General features: G+C 47.7%; 1 protein-coding gene across 2 annotated transcripts in view; it reads right to left on the bottom strand.

Moving 5' to 3' along the window:
* Nucleotides 1–20869, bottom strand: part of PRKX (protein kinase X-linked) — a 94737-nt gene that overhangs the window by 54082 nt on the left and 19786 nt on the right. For both annotated transcript variants that reach the window (XM_032267774.1, XM_032267775.1), the window contains exon 2: nt 5165–5333. In XM_032267774.1, the coding sequence (XP_032123665.1) occupies nt 5165–5333 (169 nt within the window). The remainder of the gene's footprint in view (nt 1–5164; nt 5334–20869) is intronic.

The raw sequence follows: 20869 nt of genomic DNA, 5'->3' as shown, positions 1-20869 counted from the left end.
ACCCCCAGTGGATCCCTGAAGCCACAGACAGCCCCAGTCCTAGATGAACTGTTTTCATAAGATCTGATCTCCGACTGCGAAGTGACTAACAGGTGGGCAGGTATACAGCGTGGAGACCCGGGACAAAGAGATGAATCACATCCCGAGCAGGACAGAGCAGGATGGTGTGAGATTTCATTAGGCTACTTAGAAGGGCATGCAACTGAAAATTTACGTACTACTTACTTCTGGAATTTTCCATTTAGAATTTTCAGACAAGATCTGACCGCAGGTAACTGAAACTGCAGATAAGAGTGAACTATGGTTGGTTAATATAAAAATCTATGAACCTGTCACCTTGTGGTGAGTTTCCCACTACAAGGAAAGCAAAACTTTTATTGTACCTGTTATCTGCGGAATCATCAGCACACAGGAACGGTTGATTCAAAGTGAAATCTCTATAAAGGAGTTCCCTCCTCCAGGCACTCACAAAAACCCTGGCTGTGTAGCGCTCTCTCAACCCTTATCTAGCAAGTTCACAAAAATATACTCTAACATTTAACACAAGAAATCAATCATTTCAAAAGAGAATCAACTCTAGATCCTTTAGAACAACAGCAATCGACAATGTTCTTATTGAACACTAGCAGCATAAAAATGCCGTAAGGGCTGGGCGCGGCGGCTCATGCCTGTCATCCCAGCACTGTGGGAGGCCAAGGAGGGCAGGTCACCTAAGGTCGGGAGTTCGAGACCAGCCTGACCAGCATGGAGAAACCCTGTCTCTACTAAAAATACAAAATTCGCCATGTGTGGTGGCGCACGCCTGTAATCCCAGCTACTCTGGAGGCTGAGGCAGGAGGATTGCTTGAGCCCAGGAGGTTGGGGCTGCACTGAGCCAAGATTTTGCCACTGCACTCCAGCCTGGGCCACAGAGCAAAACCCTGTCTCTAAATCTAAATATATATACACATATACATTTTTTATATATAAAAGATAAAAATAAACCAGCATAGATAACTTTGGATAGAATTTCTAAAGTCTTGGACTTTATAGGAGACTTAAGAAATATCAGTGACTTTGTTCCTTAATTGAAAGCAGGGAACATGAAAATCAGAATCCATTCCCCGCAGGAATCCACCTTATCTGCTAAGGAAAACAGCTGTTGAACTATCCCAGCTTGAAGGGAGGACAACTTTCTAACTAAAGCTCTGTTTTGCAAGCTCCTCCCTATTTTTCAACGTGCCAGAGCTCAAGAATTTAGCTGTGGGGAATTCTCTGACTCGCACCGTCCACTCACTCCCATGGCCGTGCAGTTCTTCCGTGGGATTTTTGATTTCTGAAGAGTAAAGTACTCGAGAGCCCATCATCTAGGCTGCTGTAGTGCTCCAGGACATGCAGGGGCTGTGTATGAGTCCCCAGGGCTATCATAACAAAGTACCACAAACCGGAATGGGGGGACAGGCAAGAGACGTGTATTCTCAGTCCAGGTGCCGTGGCTGACTCCTGCAATCCCAGCACTGTGGGAGGCTGAGGCGGGAGGATTGCTTCAGGCCAGGAGTTTGAGACCAGCCTGGGCAATACAGCAAGACCTCATCCCCACAAAAATTTTTCAAAGTTAGCCAGGCATGGTGGCATATACCTGTAGTCTCAGCTAGTTGGGAGGCTGAGGCAGGAAGATTGCTTGAACTCAGGTGGTAGACACTGCAGTGAGCCATGATTGTGCCACTGAACTCCAGCCTGGGCAACAGAGTGAGACCCTGTTAAGAAAGAGGGAGGGAGGGAGAGAAGGGGGATGAGAGAGAAAGAGAGAGAAAGAAAGAGAAGAAGGAAGGAAGGAAGGAAGGGAGGGAGGGAGGGAGGAAGGAAGGAGAAAGAAGGAAGAAAAAGAAAGAAAGGAGAAAGAAAGAAAGAAAGAGAAAGAAAGAAAAAGAAAGGAAGGAAGGAAAGAGAGAGAGAGAGGGAGGGAGGGAAGGAAAGAAAAAGAATAGAAAAGAGAAACAAAAAATAGTGAAACCCGTCTCCACTAAAAATACAAAAGTGAGCTGGGCATGGTGGCAAATGCCTGTAGTCCCAGCTACTCGGGTGGCTAACGCAGGAGAATCTCTTGAACCTGGGAGGCAGAGGCTGCAGTGAGCCAAGATCCTGCCACTGCACTCCAGCCTAGGGCAACAGGGCAAGGCTCTGTCTCAAAAAGAGAGAGAGAGAAAAAAAGAAATGTATTCTCCCACGATTTTGGAGCCCGAAATCCAAAGTTCAGCCTGACGGTGTTGCCGGGATTTGTTCTTCTACAGGTTCTGATGGAGAATCTGCCCCGGACTCTCTCCCAGGTTCTGGGAGTAGCTGGCAGTCCTTGGGGTCCCCTGGCTTAGAGATGCACCATTCCTCCAACCTCTGCCTCTATCCTCACGAGGTGTCCTCCTCGTGGTGCTCTGCTGTCTCTGTATCTGCGTCTCCTTCCTTTTCTCATAGACACCAGTCATACAAAGTTAAAAGCACACCGTATTGGGAGGCCGAGGCAGGTAGACACTAGGTCAGGAGACCAGCATGGCCAACATAGCGAAACCCCGTCTCTACTAAAAATACAAAAATTAGCTGGGCGTGGTGGCAGGTGCCTTCAATCCCACGTACTTGGGAGGCTGAGGCAGGAGAATCACTTGAACCTGGGAGGCAGAGGTTGCAGTGAACCGAGATTGCGTCACTGCACTCCAGCCCAGGCAACAGTGCGAGACTCTGTCTCAAAAAAAAAAAAAAAAAAAAGCACACTGCACAGCAGCATGACTCCATCCTACTTGCACTGCATTTCATTTTTATTGTATTTATTTGATTATTTCATTTGTTTTTACAAACTGGGTCTTGAGTGCAGCGGTGCCGTCACAGCTCAGCACAGCCTCGACCTCCTGGCTTGAAGCGATCCTCTCGCCTCGGCCTTCCTAGTAGCTGAGACCACTGGTGTGCGCCACCACACCTGGCTAATTGTGTAATTTGTTGTAGAAACTAAGTCTTGGTATGTTGCCCAGGCTGGTCTCAAACTCCGGGCTCAAGTGATCCTTCCACCTCTGCCTCCCAAAGTGCCACCGTTACAGGCATGAGCTGCGATGACCCCTTGCATTTTAATTATATCTGCAAAAACCCTATTTCCAAATAGCATTCCAATTCCATTCACAGGAGCCAGAGGTGAAGGTTTCAACGTATCTTTTCAGGAGACACAATTTGACCTTTAACAGGGAGGAATCCCCAGAACTGGAGCCCCTCACCCAAGATTTCAGGCACACCCCACAATATCACGCTTAGGATACCTGCAAGCCACAAAAGGATGCAACTTAGCAAACGAGAAAGGGAAGGGTCCCACCTGCAAGCCCAGCCTTCAGCAGAACTCTTTCGTTTTTTTTGAGACAGAGTCTCACTCTTGTTGCCCAGGCTGGGGTGCAGTGACATGATCTCAGCTCACCACAACCTCCACCTCCCAGGTTCATGCGATTCTCCTGCCTCAGCCTCCTGAGTAGCTGGGACTACAGGTGTACACCACCACAGCCAGCTAATTTTTGTACTTCTAGTAGAGACGGGATTTCACCATGTTGGCCAGGATGGTCTCCAACTCCTGACCTCAGGTGATCCACCTGCCTCGGTCTCCCAAAGTGCTGGCTGACAGGCATGAGTCCCCATGCCCAGACTCTGCATGTGATTTTGTTCAGAGCTTAGGCAGCGTTGGGTCAAACGGCAGACAGGTGCACTTGCTCGGGTACACACGACGTGCTTCAAGAACATGATGGGGGGCACCCTGTGTCCCAAGGGCAGCAGGTGAATGAGGGAAACAGGTGGGTGTTTCTTAGGTGGGTGAAGTGAAGGACAATGATGAGAGCGAAGAAGGCGGCCTGTGAAAGAGGAGAAGCCCTGGGGACAGTGTGTCAACAGCACCTTCCACCTTCTCCCGCAGGGAGGTGGTGGCCGGAGGCCAGTCCGTGAGGTCAGTGGCAGAGGACGCTGCGTTGCTGGGGCTTTATGTGGGGTGCTTCAGGAGCTCACGGAGGGTGAATGCAGAGGCAGGTCATTGCAGAGGTACCTGGGAGGACCAATGCAGCTGTAAAGTGAGGGATGTCTTCAAGGAGAGCAAGGCTGGGAGGGAAAGACCAGGTAGGAGGGAGGCCAGTGCAGAAAAGCAGGGCAGAGAGACGGGACCTGGATAAAGCAGAAGATGGACAGGCGAATGGGGGAGAAGTGGCAGCAAGACGGCGAAGCGCACACGTGGGAATTGGATGGAAGGCAGCCCCGAGACACGCAGGCATCCTCGTCTAAGACGCCTGGTGGAAACGGAATGACCCTGCTGCCATGGGCTGAGCATCTGTGTCCTCCTGAATCCCTATGTTTGATCCTCACCCCCGAGGTGATGGTGTTAGGTGGTGGGTCCTCTGGGAGGTAATGAAGCCAAGAAGGTGGAGTGTCATGAATGGAATCAGTACCCTTATAAAAGGGACCCCAGAGAGCTCCCTCACCCCTTCCACCGTGTGAGGACACAGCGAGAAGGTGCCGCCTGTGAACCAGGAAGCAGGTCCTCAGCAGACACTGAATCTGCCACGTCTTGATCTTGGACTTTCAGCCTCCAGAACCGTGAGACAAACATCTGTCATCTGTAAATTACCAAGTCTAAGATCCTTTGTTAGAGCAGCCCGAATAGACTAACACAACTACCCTAGCACACACCAGGAGCTGGAAGTGTGCGGGCTGCATCTCAATGGAGGTCTCTCATCTACAGTCAACCAGAAACCCATGAAATGACTGGAGTTCCTGAAGCCCAGCCCCGTCCATGTGACTGTGGTCCCTGAAAAACCAACTTAACCAGTTCTCCACAGAGCTCTAGATGCAGAACCCAAGGAGGTTGAGGAAACAAAGATTCTTGCTTCCATTTCCAGGCAGAGATACTAGGCTCACCCAGGAGAGGAACAAGGGGCCTGGCATGGATTCTGTACACAGAGCATTTCTTTTTGGACCTGGTTGGCCATCGAGGTCAGGAGCCAGGGAGGTTTTCCAGCTCTAAGATCAGAGGCTGATAAGACCTGCCAGGTGGAGATTGCTGTGGCCTGAGTCTTTGCACGCAGGCCACGGTCCCGGCCCACCCTGTTTCCTATAAGAAGAGACACTGAGGGACCTAGGGAGGGTGAGCGGGGAGAGGCCTGAGGAGGGGACTCACAGCCTGATGAGGAACGGGTGGCTGACTTCCTTCAGAACGGACTTCTCATTGTGCACGTGCTGCTCCTGCTTCAGGCGGATGACGTCGGGAATGCTCATCACCTTGAGGGCGAAGAAATGCTTGGCAGTCTTCTCTTTCACCAGGTGCACCCGCCCGAACGTCCCGGTGCCTGGAGAGAGAAAAATCATCAGAGGCCATTAAGTCCCCTGACAAAGGGAGGAGGCGCCGCAGCCACACGGCCCAAGCCTTTCAGAGACTTGGTGTCACGGCGCACCTGGACTGAAAGCATTTCCTGGAATTTTCCACCAAATACAGAAATTGCGGGTGGCGGAGGGGAGGGAGAGAAGGTGAGAGAGACAGAGAGAGAGAGCACCCTCTGCCTCTGAATGGTTCTTCAATCTGGGGACAAACTGGCCATAATTTCTGCAGATGAGTCTTTGCAGAGACCACACCCACACGCGCCACACTCCCACGAGGAGAAGCATTAGAGTAACAGTAAATGGGTTTATGCAACATGGCTTTTTCTCTGCAGGCCCTCTGCTTTTATCAGAAATCCAGACAGAGTGTAAAACACACAGCCCTCCTCAACATGGCTCTTTCCTTAATGCACACTAATGCTTGCTCAAAGCACGGACTCTGTTTTCTAAAACCTGCCATGGATTAAGACGAAGTGCAATAGGTGCCCACAAATAACAACAACTGCAACCACTACAAACGTAAAAGAAAACCAACATCTCACTGTGTGCTGCTGGGACATTTTCAGTCCAAACACACTCTTCTCCTTCCCCTCCTCCATCTCTTCCTTCTCTTTTTTTCTCTCCCTCAATCTTCTCCTCCTTCTCCTCCTTCTTTTTCTTTTCTACTTCCTCCTCCTCCATCCCCTCCTCTTCCTCCCACTGGGGTGCATCTAAATGAAGAAATCTAATAGTCTATAAAAGGCTCCCGCCTGTAATCCCAGCACTTTGGGAGGCCGAGGTGGGTGGATCATGAGGTCAGGAGATTGAGACCAGCAAGGCCAACATGGTGACAACCCATCTCTACTAAAAATACAAAAAGCCAGGCATGGTGGCGGCGCACGCCTATAGTCCCAGCTACCCGGGAGGCTGAGCAGGCAGAAGAACAGCTGGAACCTCGGAGGCAGAGATGGCAGCAAGCCGAGATCGCGCCACTGCACTCCAGGCTGGACGACAGAGTGAGACTCTGTCTCCAAAAAAAAAAAATCTCTACTGTATCTTGGGGGCACATTTTCAATCTAAACACGCTTTGCCGGCTCCTCTTCCTTCTTTCTCCTCCTCCTCCTCTTCTTCCTCTTCATCCTCCTCCTCTTCCTGTAACTGATCCTATAAGGTGTGCATGTGTTCACGTGCATATTGAAATATTCTTCACATAGCATAAATGTTCTTGGATTAATGGAGAGAATGAGTTTGCTCTGTCGCCCAGGCTGGAGTGCAGTGGCGCCATCACAGCTCACTGTAGCCTCGACCTCCTGGGCTCAAGCAATCCTCCCGCCTCAGCTACCTGGTTAATTTTTGCACTTTTGTAGAGAGGGTCTCACTACATTACTCAGGCTAGCCTTGAACTCCAGGCTCAAGCCATCCTCCTGCCTTGGCCTCCAAAGTGCTGGACCTACAGGCACGAGCTACTGCGACTGCTGCAGGATTTCTAGAGCATCTCTAAATTGCCTTTCATCTACCTCGATCCCAGCGTCAGCAGGCCCTTACTGGCATGCGAGTCATTCCTCAGCAGTATTTTTAAACAACACATTCACAGCTTCAAGCTGAGATGAGCCACTGAAACAAAAACTGTCGTCCTGTGTCATGTGATCACATCTATCCCAGACAGCAGATGAAGCTTCTGAGAAACTGACATTCAGAGAAAGGATGGTTTGGAAGTGTAACCTTCTGAGGAACCAGCATCTGTTGATGAGCAAAGCTCACTAATCAATACTGATCCATTTACCTCTCTGTTCACTTGCTGATAATTCTGTGCCTGCTTATGCTAGCTTGCAAGACCCAAGAGAACCAGGATCTTGTGGACACACCTGCGCTTCCAAGTTTATGCAGCTCTATTCACAACAGCCAAGATGTGCAAACAACCGAAGTGTCCATCTAAGGGCAAATGAATAAAGGAAACATGGGACATGTACATGACGGAATACTATGCAGCCTTAAAAAAGAAGGAAACTGTCATTTGCGGCAACATGGATGGAATTGGAGGTCATTATGTTCACTGAAATAAGCCAGGCACAGGAAAACAAATATTAAATATCACGTGATCTCACTTATACAAGGAATCTGACTTGCTTTGACTGTGTCCCCATCCAAGTCTCATCTTGAATTGCGGCTCCCATAATCCCCACGTGTCGTGGGAGGGACGCGGTGGGAAGTAACTGAATGATGGGGTGGGTTTTTCCTGTGCTGTTCTTGTGATAGTAAGTCTCACGAGATCTGATGTTTTTATAAATGGGAGTTCCCCTGCATGTGCTCTCTCTTGCCTGCCGCCATGTAAGATGTCTCTCTGCTCTTCCTTTGTCTTCTGCCATGACTGTGAGACCTCCCCAGCCATGTGGAACTGTGAGTCCATTAAACCTCTCTCCTTCGTAAATTACCCAGTCTTGGGTATGTCTTTATTAGCAGCCTGAGAATGGACTAATCCAGAATCTAAAATACTCAAACTCATAGAACCAGAGAGTATAGAGACAGTTATCAGAGGATAGGCCTTGAGGCGGAAGGGGAAGTGTATTGGTCAAAGGATACGAAGTTTTAGTTGAGCGACATAAATAAACCCTGGAGATCCACCATACACACAGTTCCAACAGTTAACAGTACTGAACTGATATATGAAATTTTATATATACAAATCTCATGTATACAATAGTGAAACTATATATATGAAAATTTGCTCAGAGAGTAGATGACATTTTGCTGTTTTGTTTTGAGACAGGGTCTCTCTCTGTCGCCCAGGCTGGAGTGCAGTGGTGCAGTCACAGCTCCCGGCAGCCTGGACCTGCCAGGCTCACGTGATCCTGCCACCTCAGCCCCCTAAGTAGTTGCGACCACAGGTGTGCGCCACCAAGAGCAGGTAATTTTTTAAATTGTGACTGGGTATTTTTGACTGGTTTGAGAAGAAAAAAGACCACCACAACCACACAACAGATTTCCTTCCAAGAGTCCGGAATGCCACTGGTTGCACATGGTAACATGAAAAGAAAAACAAAGTTGTGCTTAAGCTACCAATTTTTTAAACTAAAACCCCCACTTTGCAAAATATATAAGCTAATGAATGATGAATTTACTAGCTTACAGGGCAGATTTGGAAGGGAGGAGGAGAAGTAGCCTTGGCTTTTAAATGAAGTTTCCAGTAATGAATATTTTATTATGGCAGAAATAGAAAGTGAACTACAAAGTAAAGAAAAAGTGTAAGAAGTAAACAAACAATGTCAATAGCTGACAGGTGTTAAATATTTCTTCAAAAAAGTGAACAATGAAATAGTAACACATTTTTAAAGTATATTATCTTGGTTAACTTGAAAATAAAATAGTTTTTATTAGAGTACAACATTGTATGGACAAACTTAGGTGGAATCAGGTCAAAGACAGGAAGTGGGAGAAGGGCTTTGAGGAATGGGAACTGACAGAGTTAGGCGCTTGACTGTGGCCACTGATGTTTCAATTGGATAAAACACAATTAGGAATCAGGAACACTGGCATCCAGCCCAAGCTTTGCCTGGGACTGGACCTATGAACTGGGCAAGAGAATAACCTTTCAGTCTCCTGTTGCTCTTCCTTCCAACAGAGCATGCAGATCATTGGGAAACGTTCAATTCTTGCCACACCCTAGAATTCTAATAATGCAATGAATATCGTCCTTGACTTTTCTTCTCTGTCTAGTTCCTTCCTCCTTATTTACCTTTCTTACCCACTCCAAGGAGCCCGTTCATTACTCAGTATAACATTCAGTCTTCTTGGCACTTGTACTTGACCCTCAACAGAAAGAATTCTCCATGCCCACTGTAAGAACAACAGCTATGACTCAACAGATTTTGTACACTGCTGTGACTTCTTTAAGGCTTTCTTTGAGCTGTGTGAGTTGTAAACACACGAAACTCAAAACACGTTACTTTTGCACTACAGCGGATCTTTGCACTACCCTGGGAGATGTGGTCAGTCTGACCAAAGGCATAACCAGATTGCAGAAGTATGTTGATAAACAACCTTATGCAAAGCAGACAGAAGTGGCGTGTGGTAATGTTTAAGTTTTATCAGCTTAAGTGCATAGAAAACAAAGGCAATGTTTAGTGGTGCTGTTATTAAGTCATTGTTGCAGGAAAACAAGAAAGGCAGAGTCAGCTTGGTGCTGGGAGGCTCTCCAGTACACATTCCCCAGTTCCCATTATCCCACTTGGGTAGAAAATTTCTATTTTTAGCCTTCTCTGCAGCTTAGGGTGGCCATCTGACCCAGCTTTGCCCAATCAGACATAAAGAAAGAGTCTTTTCAGTGTTTCTAGGTAGGTCAGATCTTTCCTCCCTGATAAGAGAGATCGTGAAGGTAAGTGGTCCATTCCCTACTCTAGAGACCCTCTCCATCTCCCTCCAAGCTAAGGAGTAGTATTAATCAGGAGGGAAATCTGTTGTGGAGTTTATGTCTTTTCTTTCTTTTAATTTTAGATTCAAGGAGTATATGTGCACGTTCATTACATGGGTATATTGCATGATGCTGGAGTTTGGGCTTCTAAAGATCCCATTGCCCAAACAGAGAACAAAGTTTCCAACAGGAAGTTCTTCAGTCCTCCCCGCCTCCCTCCCTTCCCGTTTTTGGAATCCCCAATGTTCATTGTTCCCATCTTTGTGTCCATGAAGTACCCAATGTTTACATCCCACTCATAAGTGAGAACACACAGTATCTGGCTCTCGCTCTTTTGCGTGCATTTGTTTAGGATAGTGCCCTCCAGCTGCATCCACGTTGCTGCGCAGGGCACGATTCTGTTCTTTGGCATGGCTGCAATGTGGAGATCAGAAAGTCAAAGCTTGAAAGCAAAAGCTCAAGTGTGGGTTCCACAATCCCTTACCCACAGTGGCTGAAGCTAGAGGCTCTGAATACTCAAAGTGTCTTCACCAACACACCTGGCCGCAAAACGGGACGTCACCTAACGTGACACTATTCAAGCTTGATCCTCCTCGGGGTGAATATCTACTTATGTCACTACAGAAATATTCTAGTCTTGATAACAACATCCAGAGCAGGCTCTGCCGAGGGTGTTGTATAATTACAAAGCACATGCACCCATTCTCATCTTAAATTTAGAAAAATCCCCAAATTCCCAAATGTACCTGACCTGTACATTTCAGAGATTTAAAGGACCCTGACAACCCTGGGAAGGTGTGGCTGCTTTGAAGGTGGGCACACCCTTTTTACAGCAGGTGCAATGCAGCAGCTTTTCCGCCAACATTCAAAGAGTTACTTGTTTCTTCGGCCAAGTTCCAGATGAGGAAGGTGGATCAGATTTATGGGCCATTCTGTGTCTGCAATTCTGATCTTTAAACATTAATGTGGGGTGGACTCAGGTCTCCTCTCTTCCATGAGAGAGAGAATCTCCTGTTTTCTGAAAGCCTCTGACAGTGTGGCCACTGTCTCTGCATTCCCTCATCCATCTATCCCTCCTCCCCATCCCATCCATCCTTCCTAAGCCTTTGTGTCTGACTCACACACAAACGCATCAGGTCTTTTTTTCTTTGAGACAGAGTCTCACTCTGTCACCCAGGCTGGAGTGCAGTGGAACAGCCTCGGTTCACTGCAACCTCTGCTTCCTGGGTTCAGGCAATTCTCCTGCCTCGTCCTCCCGAGTAGCTAGGATTACAGGCACCCGCCACCATGCCTGGCTAATTTTTGTATTTTTAGTAGAGACAGGGTTTCTCCATATTGGCCAGGCTGGTCTCAAACTCCTGACCTCAGGTGATCCACCTACCTCGGCCTCCCAAAGTGCTGGGATGACAGGCATGAGCCACTGCGCCCAGCCACATCCCAGCTTTCTGTCTGGAGGGATGGGGAGACGGAGAGAGATGACCTCCACAATCCCAATAGTGAGCAAACATCATAACCTCAAATTTCCCAGAAAAATGCCATGGGTATCTTCTGAGCTACATCCAAGTACAGGCATGTGTTAACTGTAAACATATACATAAACATTACGGTCACCAAAAAATGAGAGCCTTTATCCCACATGTTTAAACAACTCGGCAGAACTAAAATATTAGGTGAATCACCATGACCACGGAAAATGCTGAAAGTTTCCCTTGTTAGTGAAGATTCACAGGGGCAGGGGATTGTGGGCATCTACAGCCAGGTGCCATAGCTCACAACTGTAATCCTAGCACTTCGGGAGGCCAAGGCAAGAGGATGCCTTGAGGCCAGGAGTTCTCGACCAGCCAGGGCAACATAGCAAGAGCCCCTTGTCTACAAAAATATAGAGATCTCATCTCTATTAAAAGAAATTAGCCGGGAGCCATGTGCACTCCTGTAGTCCCAGCTACTACAGAGGCTGAAGTGGGAGGACTGCCTGAGCCCAGGAGTCCCAGACCAGCCTGGGCAACACAGTGAGACCCCTATCGCTACAAAAAAATACAAAAATTAGCCAGGCATGGTAGTGTGTACCCGGAGTCCCAGCTGCTCAAGAGGCTGAGGCAGGAGGATTTGAGCCCAGGAGGTTGAGACCAGCCAGGACAATATAGTGAGACCCTGTCTCTCTTTAGAAAATAAACAGGCCGGGTACAGTGGCTCATGCCTGCAATCCCGGTGCTTTGGGAGCCAGAGCGGGAGGATCACTCGAGCCCAGGAGTTTGAGACCAGCCTGGGCAACATAGTGAGACCCCATCTCTACTAAAAATACAAAAAAAAAAATTAGCCAGGCGTGGTGGCAGGTGCCTGTAATCCCAGCTACTCAAGAGGCCGAGGCACGAGAACGTCGTGAACCCAGGAGGCAGACGTTTCAGAGAGCTGAGATCACGCCACTGTACTGTAGCCTGGGCGACAGAGAGATTTTTGACACAAAAAAAAAAAAAAAAAAACTAAATAAAAATAAATAATAAATAAATCTCTAGGTGTAAAATCTAAAGAAAAATAAATTTTTTTGATGTCCAAAATGAGGTATGAGAAAGAGCAGAAAACACGTTTCTCGCCGCAAAAAGAGATGGCCTTTTCATCGTCCTCAAGCCCAGCAAGCCCGAAGTCCCTCCTGCCTGTGACCTCGGACAGAAGGAAGCGGCCAGCAGACACAGAAGGGAAGGCAGGGTTGTCGTGTTCATCATCACCAAGCCCGTTCACACGGAACAAGTGCCCAGAAAGAGGAGAGGCGTGGATTGAAGTTTCCTTTGGTTATATTTTTAAATACTGCTAGAACTCAAAACACTTCAGGATATCTGTATGGAATCAACACGAGGACCGTGGCGTGGAATTCCATACAGTCGCTAAAGGGAAAAGAAACCAAGCAACTCGGAGTACTTTCCTTTGGGGTCCGTGGGCATATGGGATGGGGTCAGGAGGGTGGCGGGAGAGGAAGGACCGAGTCTCGCTTCAGCACATTTCTGGGAGCAGATTCACAGATGATCTCAGACACTAACAGTCTGAGCCCAGCTCTACCTCTGTGCTGGAAGAGCTAGCCCGGCCTTTCACAGGTCACCTAAACACAGCCGATCTCTCGTCTCTCTGCTTTCTGTGGGTTGAATTGCGTGCCGTGCAAAAGACACGCTAATGTCCTCATCCTTGGTACCTGTGACTGGGACCTTATTTGGAAATATGGTCTTTGCAGATGAGATTCAGATCTACACAAAGGCTGGGTACAGTGGCTCACACCTGCTATCCCAGCACAGGAGTTCCAGACCAGCCTGGGCAACAGTGCAAGACTCTGTCTCCACCTTTTTTAAAAATGAAATTAAAAGACAAAAAAAGATATACATTAAGGTGAAGTCATCATGGAGGCGGTCCAATATGAGTGGGGAACTTAATAAGAAAATACAGACACAGAGGAGAAGGCCACATGGAGACAAAGGCAGACACTAGTGATGCGGCCACCAGCTCAGGGATGCCTGGAGCCCCCAGGAGCTGAGAGAGGCAGGAAGGACCCTGCCGTGGAGCCTCCAGAAAGAACTGGATACAACTGCAGTGGACTGAACCACAGTCTCCCAGAGAGATCTGTCCACGTCCTGCCCCACAGAGCCTGCGGATGAGGCCTCATTTGGAAAATGGGTCTTTGCAGTTGTGATTAGTTCAGGATCTCAAGGCGAGGTCACCCAAGATTGGAGCGGACCTGAAACAAAATGACAGGTGTTCCTGTGAGAGACAGAAGAAAAGAGACAGACACAGAGGAGGCGGCCACGTGGAGACGGAGGCAGAGACTGCAGTGATGTGGCCACAAGCCCAGGGATGCTGGAGCCCCCAGGAGCCCAGAGAGGCAGGAAGGAGCCTCCCCTAGAGCCTCCAGAGGGAGCGCGGCCCTACCCACGTCTGGACTTTAGATTTGGTCTCCAGGATTGTGAGACAATTAACTCCTGGTTTTGTTTTTTTTGTTTTTTTGTTTTGTTTTATTTTTTAAAGACAGGGTTTCACCATGTTGGTCAGGCTGGTCTTGAACTCCCGACCTCAGGTGATCCGCCCGCCTTGGCCTCCAAAGTGCTTGGATTACAGGTGTGAGCCACCACACCCAGCCAATTAACTTCTGTTATTTTAAGGCACCCAGTCTGTGGTATCTGTTACCGAAGCTAACACACCCAGAAGGTACAAATTCAACCAAATAATAGCAAATTCAGCCAAGTATCTTCCCTAGCAATGTTGAGAGCTCACAGTCAAAGGTATAATTCCACTGTCTCTGAGAACCTGAGAGAGGCTCCCAGGGTGGTCTGAACTGTGCAGACCTCAGCAAACAGAACCACCCAGGAAAGAAAGGGGCTAAGGAGCTACTAATCCCTATTCCTCCAGAGGCAGCCTAGACATGCCTGAGCCTTCCCAGGCCAGTCACTAAGGAACGTGCACAATGCAGAGCTGCCCCAAACATGGGGGAAGACAGAAGCCTTCAAAGGAGCCGAGATGAAAAACCAAAGCCGGGCGCGGGGGCTCAAGCCTGTAATCCAAGCACTTTGAGAGGCTAAGGCGGGCAGATCACAAGGGCAGGAGTTTGAGACCAGTCTGGCCAATATTGTGAAACCCTGTCTCTACTAAAAATACAAAACATAACTCCTTGTGGTGGTGTGCGCCTCTAGTCCCAGCTACTCAGGTGGCTGAGGCAGGAGAACTGCTTGAACCCAGCCATTGCACTCCAGCCTGGGCAACAGAGCGAGACCCCATCTTAAAAAAAAATACAAAACGAAAAACCAAGCTCGAATTGGAAATTAGGCTGGGCGTGGTGACTCATGCCTGTAATCCCAGCACTTTGGGAGGTGGGATTACTTGAGGCCAGGTGTTCAAGACCCACCTGGACAACATAGCAAGATACCAGCTCTGAAACTAAAAATAAAACATTAGCTAGGTGTGGTGGCGCACAGCTGCAGTCCCAGCTACTCAGGAGGCTGAGGTGAGCTATGATCACATTACTGCACTCTAGCCCGGGAAACAGAGCAAGACCGTCTCCAAAAAAAAAAAAAAAACTCGGAAACTAATGGCCAATATTTTAGTCATTTGTACATAAATCCCTTCATAGTCTCTCCTAATGTAAGAACCACATTTCATCAACAAAAACAAGGCAGTTAAGCAAGAATGTGGTAGGAGTGGTCACAGGGAGAGGTATTTTCAGGGTCTCAATCTTTCCCCCATCAAGTATTGGTTATTTCTTTCAATTAGTACAAATATTCTGAGGTACATAAAGATCTGACTTAAGCTGTCATCTAATTCAGCTTAGTCAGTCATGTGCAGTATTCGTTACTCTTTGCTGGAAAAAAAAATCTAGCGGCTAAAAGCAAATGAAAAACAGTACCTATAAATTACACTTTATCTGACCGCGGTTCATCCTGGAGAGGGTTTCGGGGCTCATAATTCTGGCAGACTTCTACGTAAATAAAGTGCTTTGCTCGGCCTACTGTAATCACATAACATAGACTGGGGGACTTCAAGAGAAATTGATTCTCCCACAGTCCTGGAGGCTGGAAGTCTGAGATCCAGGGGTGGGCAGGGCGGGCTCCTCCTGAGGCCTCTCTCCGGGACTTGTAGGCAGCGTCTTCTGTGTCCTCACAGGGTCGTCCTGTGTGTGTCTGTATCCTCATCTCTGCTTTTCATTTTTTGGGTTTTTTTTTTTATTTTTATTTTGTGAGATCGAGTCTTGCTCTGTGGCCCAGACCGGAGTGTAGTGGCACCATCACTCCTGGGCTCAGGCCAAGTCTCCCACCTCTGCCTCCTGAGTAGCTGGGACTACAGGTGCATACCAGCACACCCAGGAGTTGGAGGCTGCAGTGAATTATAACAGCAGCACTGCATTCCAGCCTGGGCCACAGAGCATGGCCCCCATCTGTTTGAAAAAGCAAAAGTGAGGCCCTTCTCCATAAGTGATATTTGCTGCTATCTGTAGAAAAGACTTCGGAGAAATATACAAGACACATTACTCTGGGTGCCTGGGTGGAGGGAGAGGGCAAATTCTGCACAGGTGAGGCACAAAAGCAGGGAAGCATTTCACTATGTAACTCTCCCACCTTTTCAAATGTGTGACTGTCGAAATAGTTCATCTACACATGTTCAATTTGTGCTAAATTGATAAATAAAACTGATGCATTGCGTTAAATAACTGTTTCAAAATAATGATATCAGAATGGACAAATTTATCATCATCAAATTCAGTTCTTTTCCTTGACATTTTCCCCCCTGGATAAAAGCAATAAAAGAACATTAAATACTACAAGCTATGAAATATGTGTGTGAAACATGTACTTCTCCTTTCTAAAGTCGATTTTTTAAATTACTGCTGTAAACAAGTATAATAACCTTCTATTTTATAGAAGAAAAAAAGCTTTTAAAAAGTATTTTTAAAAAAGAGTGTGTGAGGCCAGGAGTGGTGGCTCACGCCTGTAATCCCAGCACTTTGGGAGGCTGAGGTGGGCGGATCACCTGAGGTTGGGAGTTTGACGCCAGCCTGACCAACATGGAAAAGCCCTATCTCTACTAAAAATTCAAAATTAGCTGGGCGTGGTGGTGCATGCCTGTGATCCCAGCTACTCAGGAGGCTGAGGCAGAGGAATCACTTGAACCTGGGAGGCAGAGGTTGCGGTGAGCCGAGATCACGCTTTTGCACTCCACACTGGGCAAAAAGAGTGAAACTCTGTCTCAGAAAAAAAAAGAAAAGAAAAAAGACAGAAGAGTGTGTGTTGGCCAGGCATGGTGGCTCATGCCTATAATCCCAGCACTTTGGGAGGCCAGGGAAAAAGGATCACTTGAGGAGTTCCACACCAGCCTGGGTAACATAATGAGACCCCATCTCTATTAAAAAAATCAAAAAAATGAGCAGGCCATGGTGTTGCACACCTGCGGTCCAAGCTCCCTGGGAAGCTGAGGCAAGAGGCTCACTGGAGCCCGGGAGTTCAAGGCTGCAGTGAGTAGTGATCGCACCCCTGTGCTCTAGCCTGGGTGAGAGAGCAAGACCCTGTCTCAAAAAATGAATGAATGAATGAATGAATGAATGTGCTAGCTGTGAATAAACTGAAAACTAAAGAACTGTGTGTTTTTCAAGGGTGAATCTTATGGTACAGAAATTATATCTCTATTAACAATTTAGAGAAGAATGTATGCTTTGGATATTCTTGGGAAGATATTTTTTTTTTCTATTGCTGCTATACTCAGTGGGTAAGGGAGGAAGAAGATATATTTTAAAGCTTGGAATATTTACTCCAAACTTCAGTTAAAAACAGAGCCAATTCAGCTGAGCGCTGTGTGGTGGAGAGTTTTGTGAGTTCACTGGTCTAGACAGCTAGAAACAAACAAACGCCCTCATAATTTTGCTGAGTCAAACATTCCATTTTTACCCTGCCCTATTTTAAAAGGTAGAAAGAGATGTTTCAGAACTACACTCTCTGATTTACAGTGTATTAAATTACACTTTCTCATCAGAAATGCAAAATGTGGCTGGGAGTGGTGGCTCACGCCTGTGATTTCGGCAGTTGGGAGGCTGAGGTGGGCGGATCCCTTGAGCACAGGCATTCAAGACCAGGCTAGACAACAAAGGAAAACCCCGTCTCTACTAAAAACACAAAAACCAGCCAGGTGTGGTAACACGCGACTGTAGTCCCAGCTACCTGGGAGGCTGAGGCAGGAGAACCATTTGAGCCCGGGGACAGGGGCTGCAGTGAGCTATGATCACATCACTGCACTCCAGCCTAGGTGACAAAGCAAGACCCTGCCTCAAAAAACAACAACAAAAAACACAAAATGTATAATCACTGAAGTGAAAAGAAAAACAGGAAATTCTCACCTTCTCCCACACACTAACAGATGTTAAGCCAGGGAAAGGTTTGTGATTTCTGGCTCAGTGTATTTATACAAGCACAGTATGTGCAGCTTTGAATAACATTTGGGTGTGGCTCTATCAAGAAAAACAAGGGTTAGTTTTCACACATCCACCATGCAGCCAGGTGAAAGACACAACCCTTGCCTACCTCGAGGATAGGGTGCGATCAGTGCACAGCACCCCCAAATCACCCTTGAGATCAGCGTCTCAAACTCAGTCCGTCAACATTTGGAGCTGGATGATTCTTTGTGGTGGGGCCGTCCTGTGCACTGGAGGGGGGCCAGCATCGACCCTGCTATCAGCAGGGTCTGATTATCAGCAGCACCTCCCGGAGCTGTGACAACAAAAATGTCTCCGGACTTGTCCAGGGAAGAAGTATCCCCCTCAGAGAGCTGCACTTCCACTGGTGGAGAATCTCTGCCACAGGCAGATAGAAAGATAGGTAAATGGGTATGACTGACTGGGTGTTTGGATGGATGGATGGATGGATAGATGGATGGATGGATGGATGGATGGATAGATGGATGGGTAGGTAGATAGATGATAGGATAAACAGGTGAAACATAGATAAAAAGATAAATAGGATGGTTAGATCATTGATAGGTAGATAGGTAAATAGATAATAGATGGGATGGGCAGAAAGGGAGACAGGGAGGGGGGCGAGGGAGGGAGGGGGGGAGGGAGAGAGAGAGAGAGAGAGAGAGAGAGACTCTCATGCTAAGGCAGGTTTTCTCAGCCTCAGCACTGCTGACATTTGGGACCATATGATTCTCTGTGGGTCTGTCCTGTGCACCGCAAGGTGTTAAGCAGCGTCCCTGGGCTCCACTCACCACATGCCATCAGCATCCACCCCCAGAAGTGACAACAACAACTGTCCCCAGACACTATTAAGTGCCCTGTGGGTGAAGGCCAGCCCCCAGCTGAGACCCGCTGTTTAGGAGCAAGCACTGTCTGCAGAATTTCCTGCGACGATAGGAATGTTCTCTATCTGTGCTGTGCAAGATAGTAGCCACAAGCTCACAAGTGGCTACTGAGGATTTGAACTGAGGCTATGGAGAGCAAGCAGCTGAACTTTTACTGCATTTAATGTTAGATAGCTTTAGAGTTCCTGCTAACCAGACACACTGAATTCTTTTATCAGGTGTCAGCTTCTAACCCTCCGTCTTGGACAATGAAGTGGTTTATGCAGTCCACATTTTGAACACAAAATAGCTTTCTGGAAAAAAAAAAAGGAGTCAATATAATAAATGAATGCATCGCTTCCATCATGACTGATATTTTCCTGTGTTTCAGGTACTGTCTACCTCTAAGTAATTGCAATGAACACGAGGTTGCTCCCTCATTTAGTTTGGTTTAGCTCCAGTCAGGCTGGAAGGAGGGGAGGAGGCATGAATGACAGTAAGTCTAACAACTGGGCACCCTCACATGAGTTTATTTAGACTTGAGGACTTCAAACAACATATCCATATGAGAACATCAGGATGCAGCTAACCTTGGTCAAGGGGTCAGGGAAGGCCTCTTTTAAGAAGTAAAATTTCCACTGAAAATGGGAAGGTGGTAGAGAGGGCGGGTTAAACCTTGTTTACAAGGCGCTTGGGCAGAGAATGGGCCGGAGTGGGTTGGAAGAGGGAGGGTGGAGATGATCACAGCTCAGGGTTTAGACAACTCAGCAGTGAGTGCTGGCGACTCAGGCAAGGTGTGCAGGTGCACAGGGGTCTCGGGTTGTTCTGTTTGCGGAAGGGGACACATTTCATGTTGAACTCAGTGGACGTATTGAGGTTGAGGGACAGACGAGGTTGAATGGTGCCCCCCACAATATGTCCACATCCTAACCCCTAGTACCTGTGAATGGAGCCTTATTTGAAAATAAGGTCTCTGTAGTTTCTATAAAGTAAACAATCTCCAGATGAAGCCATCCTGGATTGACGGTGGGACCTAAATCCAACAACGGGTGTCCTTCTAAGAGACAGAAGAGAAAAAATAATAAAAAATGGCCAGGCGCAGTGGCTCACGCCTGTAATCCCAGCACTTTGGGAGGCCAAGGCGGGCAGATCACCTGAGGACAGGAGTTCAAGACCAGCCTGGCCAACATAGTGAAATCTCATCTCTCTTCAAAATACAAATATAAGCTGGGCGTGGTGGCAGGCACCTGTAATCCCAGCTACTCGGGAGGCTGAGGCAGGAGAATCACTTGAACCCGGGAGGCGGAGGTTGCAGTGAGCTGAGATCACACCACTGCACTCCAGCCTGGGCAAAAGACTGAAACTCCATCTCAAAATAAATAAATAAATAAATAAATAAAGGGACAGAAGAGGAGACAGATACAGACAAGGCCACGTGGAGACAGTGGCAGAGGCTGGAGTGATGTGGCCACAAGCCCAGGGATGCTGGAGTCCCCAGGAGCTGGGAGAGCAGGAAGGAGCCTCCCCTAGAGCCTCCAGAAAGAACTGGATACAACTCTAGTGGATTGAACTGTGGTTCCCCACAAAGATATACTCACATCCTCATGTTCAGAACCTGGAAAGGGAACTTACTTGGAAATAAGGAACTTTGCAAATGTGATTAAGCTAAGGATCTTGAGATGAGATCATCCTGGAGTATGGTGAGCCCTAAATCCAATGACCAGTGTGCTTCTAAGAGACTGAAGAGGAGACACAGACACAGAGGAGAAGCCCACGAGGAGAAGGAGGCAGAGACTGAAGCGATGTGGCCACAAGCCCAGGCATGCTGGAGGCCCCAGGAGCTGGGAGAGGCAGGAAGGAGCCTTCCCTAGCACCTCCGGAGGGAGCGCGGCCCTGCCCTCACTTTGACCTCAGACTCCTGGCGTGCAGGGCTGGGAGAGCATACATTTCTGCTGCTTGCGTTCCCCAGTTTGTGGTCATTTGTGACATCAAAGCAGGACACTCATGTAAGAGTGTTGCTGGATGTCTTGGGAAAAATGGACCCTCTAACAGGCAGAAGTCGGCAATGCACGCTTCAGGGCTACTAAGAAAGGTCTAAACTAGACACGTGCATTGAGAGCCAAAGCCGTAAGATGGTAACTGAAGTCACTGGCGTGGATGAGGTCATTCCTCTCATTTATTTAATGCAATGTTTTTCTCCTAACCCTCAGCAGTCCTATATAAAGCTCTTCCTGTTTCTCGTTTACTGTAACATCCTATTTTTGTGGATGGAGACAATATCCTCTCCTACACTTCTAAAAAGATGTCTCAAAGTGAGATTTTGTTTCT

The sequence above is a fragment of the Sapajus apella genome, unplaced genomic scaffold, assembly GCF_009761245.1.
Source record: "Sapajus apella isolate SASKATOON/1434 unplaced genomic scaffold, GSC_monkey_1.0 scaffold172, whole genome shotgun sequence".
Taxonomy (NCBI): domain Eukaryota; kingdom Metazoa; phylum Chordata; class Mammalia; order Primates; family Cebidae; genus Sapajus; species Sapajus apella.
This window is presented reverse-complemented; position numbering and strand designations above follow the sequence as displayed.